Genomic DNA, 5,000 nt, shown 5'->3' with positions numbered 1-5,000 from the left:
AAACCAAATTTAGAAAGTGTCTGAATTTCAACAAAAATGATTTATTATATAGAACATATAATAACGATGGTGTCAGACATAAACCATATATCATACTTCTTTCTCTAGGTATTAGTAAAATATTTTTGTGTTAACTATATCATTATTGGTCTGTGGGGATCACCATTACTTTACCTATTTACTCCAGATATTGCAAATCTACAAGGATATAAGTTCATAATTTTGCAATAAGTGATTTGATCCTCTTGACGTCGTCTACAGTTGGTACTGAATGATTCCAGCCGACTTCGACTCTTGCGTAGAATATGTTTACTATATGCGCGATGGGCTCTACTGTTAAAGTAGCACGTTCCTTCATGGCTGCCAGTATCTTCACCTCAGTCTTCCCAAGGACAGCAGGATAGGGTTTTGCCACCACAATTTCCCCATTAATGGCATGAATCCTGACACCACAGGTTCTGTCATCGCACCTCCACATCCCTTTGTCGTGATAATCCCTTTCTTTTGTAAAGAAATGCTGGCCAACTCTCGGTTTCGCAGTCGGCCGGTATGACGCTATGATGCTACAGGCCTCAGGGACGTTGACTATAGAAGGTAGAGGAGGGTAATCGTCATTCAATCGTACGATAAAGCATCGAGTTCGGGGCAGGGTGGTCATTGGAGCTCCGATGAGTTCTCCATGCTGCATGATATTTCACTCCTTGAGTATTCCTAAATGTAACAAGATAACAAGACATGGGAAACACGACTGAAAGGATCACCAAAACATGAGGTCAGCTCTTTGCAGTGTTGAAGCAGTAGCGGAAGCTAGAGCAATTAGGCCAGGTAAGGTCAACAGACGACCAGGTTATGTGAGGACAATTCACGTGCAACACATTGACCGCGACATATATGTATGTCGACACACACACACACACACACACACACACACATATATATATATACATATATATATATATATATATATATATATATATATGTGTGTGTGTGTGTGTGTGTGTGTGTGTGTGTGTGTGTGTGTGTGTGTGTGTGTGTATTTTGTATGTGTGTATATGGCTTGTTTCCTTTGATTTTAAAAAGACTAAATGGCCCGTTAGCTCCTAAATTAGTCTGTTAGTTCGCAAAGGGTTATTTTCAGAGTGCTATTGCTTTGGCAATGTTATCCCTCTTCGCAAGGGCCCACTACAGTCTTCACTCACTGAATTTAGGCCGAATTTTAATTACACCAACTTAATCTAAGGTTTTTGAACCTTTGCTAGCTATACGTCTTTCTATGCACTTGAAACCGTTTCTTCCAGAGACTCAGTTTGGTTTTAGAAAGGGACGGCTGCAATGATGTATTGGTTATGTTGGTGCATTAAAAGCAGTCTTCATTAGATAGGGGTCATGAGTTAAGATTTGTCTCGCTGGATTTTAGTGCAACTTTTGATACTGTTAATCACAGAGGTTTAATTTTTAAGTTGGTGATAAAGTTTTAATTATTTTAACTCTTTTTAATGGTAGGCAGCAGCGTGCTCATGCTGATGGTAGTTCCTATGTGTCTTCTGGAGTTCCTCAGGGTAGTGTTCTTGGTCCTTTGCTCTTTATTGCATATACAAGCGATATGTGGTCTGGCATTACTAATAAAATGTTGACATATGCTGATATTCCTTCTCCGGCAACAAGATAAATAGTAGCTGACAATCTCACTGTAGACCTCAGGATGATTCAGTCGTGGTGCTCTCGGTAGGACATGAAATTAAATCCTGTTTGTGTGTGTGCATGCATATATATACATATATATGTGTGTATATATATAATATATATACATATGTTTATACATGTATATATAATATATATACATATGTATATGCATGCATATACATATGTATATATGTACATATAAACATAATTTTATATATATATATATACACAAACACACACACACACACACACACACACACACACACACACACACACACACACATATATATATATATATATATATATATATATATATATATATATATATATATACATATATATACATATATTATATATATATACATATATATACATATATTATGTATATATATATATACAAACACACACACACACACACACACACACACACATATATATATATATAAGTGTGTGTATGTCTCTGTGTGTGTGTGTGCGCGCGCGCGCGTGTCGAACCTAAAAATAGCATTATACTTTCTCCTTTTCTCTTTCCTTATTCTTGCCCCAGACTTTTCCAAACGTGACGGATTTGTGGACTCTTACCTGTGAAGATTATAACTGGACTGCGGTATACCCTGAACTACGGTGCGATCGGTGTAAGTACTATAGTATTATTTGAAGCTTGTGTGTTTTTCAATCAGGCGTTATCGCCTATTTATATAATATATTTATATTTTTTTCATCTTTACCTTTATTTGTTATAGATACTTTTCATTTTCTTATTTTTCTTTTGTTTCCATCTTGAGTGTGCCTCGACGAGCCCCCCCTCGCCCCAGAGCCAGGCAACACTACCTGGGACTTCGTCAACCGAACCGCCGGGTACGAGGTAAGAATGCTGAAGGAGTTTTGTCGCCGTACTTACGGCATCGTAGATTAGATATTACAGTATGATACTGTAGGAAAGCAAATTTTATTTTGTATCAAACTTTCCGACAGCAGGCAAGAGCTGTTTCGTCCAGACCGATAAACGAAAATCCATTCTGCGTCCGGGCCTTTCAAGACCCAAGGTCACAGTACAACATTAAAAGCAAAAAACATCTCATCGCAGTAGTCCTTAAAATATGCATAATTATTCATATTGTATTGAAATGCGGTTTTACTCAGAATCAAGTTTCTTTTCCTACGAAATTACTTGTTAAGTGTCACACGAGTGTGTGTATATGCATATATATGTCTATATATATATATATATATATATATATATATATATATATATATATATATATATATATATATATATATATATATATCTTTCTATCTAACTATCTATCTATCTCTGTCTCTCTCTGTCTGTCTCTCTCTCTCTCTCTCTCTCTCTCTCTCTCTCTCTCTATATATATATATATATATATATATATATATATATATATATATATATATATATATATATATATATATATATATATATATATATATATATATATATATATATATATGTATATATATATATATGTGTGTGTGTGTGTTTGTGTGTGTATGTGTGTGTTTATATACAAGTCCATATATATATATATATATATATATATATATATATATATATATATATATATATATATATATATATATATATATATATATATATGTGTGTGTGTGTGTGTGTGTGTGTGTGTGTGTGTGTGTGTGTGTGTGTGTGTGTGTATTATATATTTATTTATTCATTTATTTATTTACTTATTTATAAATATAATAAAAAGTATATAGGTATAAATATATAAATATATATGTGTGTGTGTGTGTATAATAAGAGACAGAGAGAGAGAGAGAGAGAGAGAGAGAGAGAGAGAGAGAGAGAGAGAGAGAGAGAGAGAGAGAGAGAGAGAGAGAGATGGACAAAGAGAAAAAAGACAAACACGTGAAGAACATTAAAATCTTCAAAATCCCCAACTTCTTTCAACCTGCCTAACTCAAGCGGCTGTCTTGTATCAGAAAGTTTTCAAACATCCAATAACATCTAACATTGGCTTTCAGATGGAACTGTTTTGCCCCGAAGGACATTTCTTCCCCAACGTAACGAATACAACGACGGTCAGATGCGACACGAACGGAAACTGGACGGACCTCGACCCTGAATTCCTGAATTGTAGAATTCGTAAGTCTGTCTTGTGCGTGTGGGGAGATGAGGGTATAAGGACTAGGGAAAATAGTAAAAGGATTTAGGGAAAATAGTATAAGGATTTAGGGAAAATAGTATAAGGATTTAGGGGAAATAGTATAAGGCTTAGGGAATCCAGTCTATGGGTTTATGGAAACATATATAAGGGTTTAGGGGGAATAGTATAAGAGTATAGGGGAAATAGTTTTAGGGTTTAGGGAAACTAGAATTAGGGTTTAGGGAAACTAGTTTAAGGATTTAAGAAAGGCAATCTAAGGGTTTTGGGAAGCCAGTCTAAAGGGATTGGGAAACTAGTTTAAGGGTTTAGGGAAATTAGAAAAATGGTTAAAGGAAACAAGAGAGTGTTTTAGAGAAACTAGTATAAGGTTTAGGGGAAATATCAAAAAGGTTTAGGGGAAATACTACGAGGGATTAGGGAAACAGTCTACGGGTTTAGATGAAATAGTATAAGGATTTTGGGAAACTAGTAAAAGGGTTTACGGGAAATATCAGAAGGGTTTAGAGAAAATAGTATAAAGGTTTGGGGAAACTTTTATAATATTTTAGGGGAAATGGTATAATGTTTTGGTGAAATAGCGTATGGGTTTAGGGGAAATAGTGTAAGGGTTTAGGGGAACTACTACGAGGACTTAGGGAAAGTCTAAGGATTTAGGGAAAATTGTATAACGGTTCAGAGAAAATAGTATAAGGCTTTAGGGGAAATAGTATAAAGGTTTTGTGAAAAAAGTCTATTTAGGGAAACCAGTCTAAGGGTTAAGGGAAACAGTCTAAGGTTTTAGGGATGATGGTATAAGTATTTAGGGAAACTAGTTTAAGCATATAGGGAAACCAATTTAAGGGTTTACGGAAACCAGCCTAAAGGTTTAGTGAAACACTAAAGTTTTAGGGAAACTGGTACAGGGGTTTAGGGAAACTAGTATAAGGATGTAGTGAAACAGTCTAAAGGTTTAGGGAAAGAAGTTTAACGGTATAGGGAAAGTAATATAAGTTTTTAGGGAAATAGGAAATTAGGATTTCAGGAAACGTCTGTGTTGGGAAAGTCTTAGGGTTTGGGGAAACCAGTGTAGGGAGTGGGAAAACCAATTTAAAGGAGTAGGGAAACTAAAGGTTTAGGTAAACTACTATAAGGATTTAGGAAAATCAGTCTAAGGGTTTAGGGTAACTA

The 5,000-nt window shown here is 35.1% G+C and overlaps 1 protein-coding gene across 1 annotated transcript in view; it reads left to right on the top strand.

Annotated features, from left to right (window-relative positions):
• Positions 1–5,000, top strand: part of LOC138867657 (coagulation factor XIII B chain-like) — a 24,433-nt gene that overhangs the window by 12,067 nt on the left and 7,366 nt on the right. The window contains exons 5-7 of the mRNA XM_070144180.1: positions 2,231–2,318; positions 2,469–2,548; positions 3,691–3,811. Coding sequence (XP_070000281.1) covers positions 2,231–2,318; positions 2,469–2,548; positions 3,691–3,811 — 289 coding nt within the window. The remainder of the gene's footprint in view (positions 1–2,230; positions 2,319–2,468; positions 2,549–3,690; positions 3,812–5,000) is intronic.

This window comes from Penaeus vannamei, chromosome 31 (assembly GCF_042767895.1).
Source record: "Penaeus vannamei isolate JL-2024 chromosome 31, ASM4276789v1, whole genome shotgun sequence".
NCBI lineage: Eukaryota > Metazoa > Arthropoda > Malacostraca > Decapoda > Penaeidae > Penaeus > Penaeus vannamei.
Note: the sequence above shows the minus strand (reverse complement) of the source record. Positions and strands in the feature narration are given on the sequence as shown.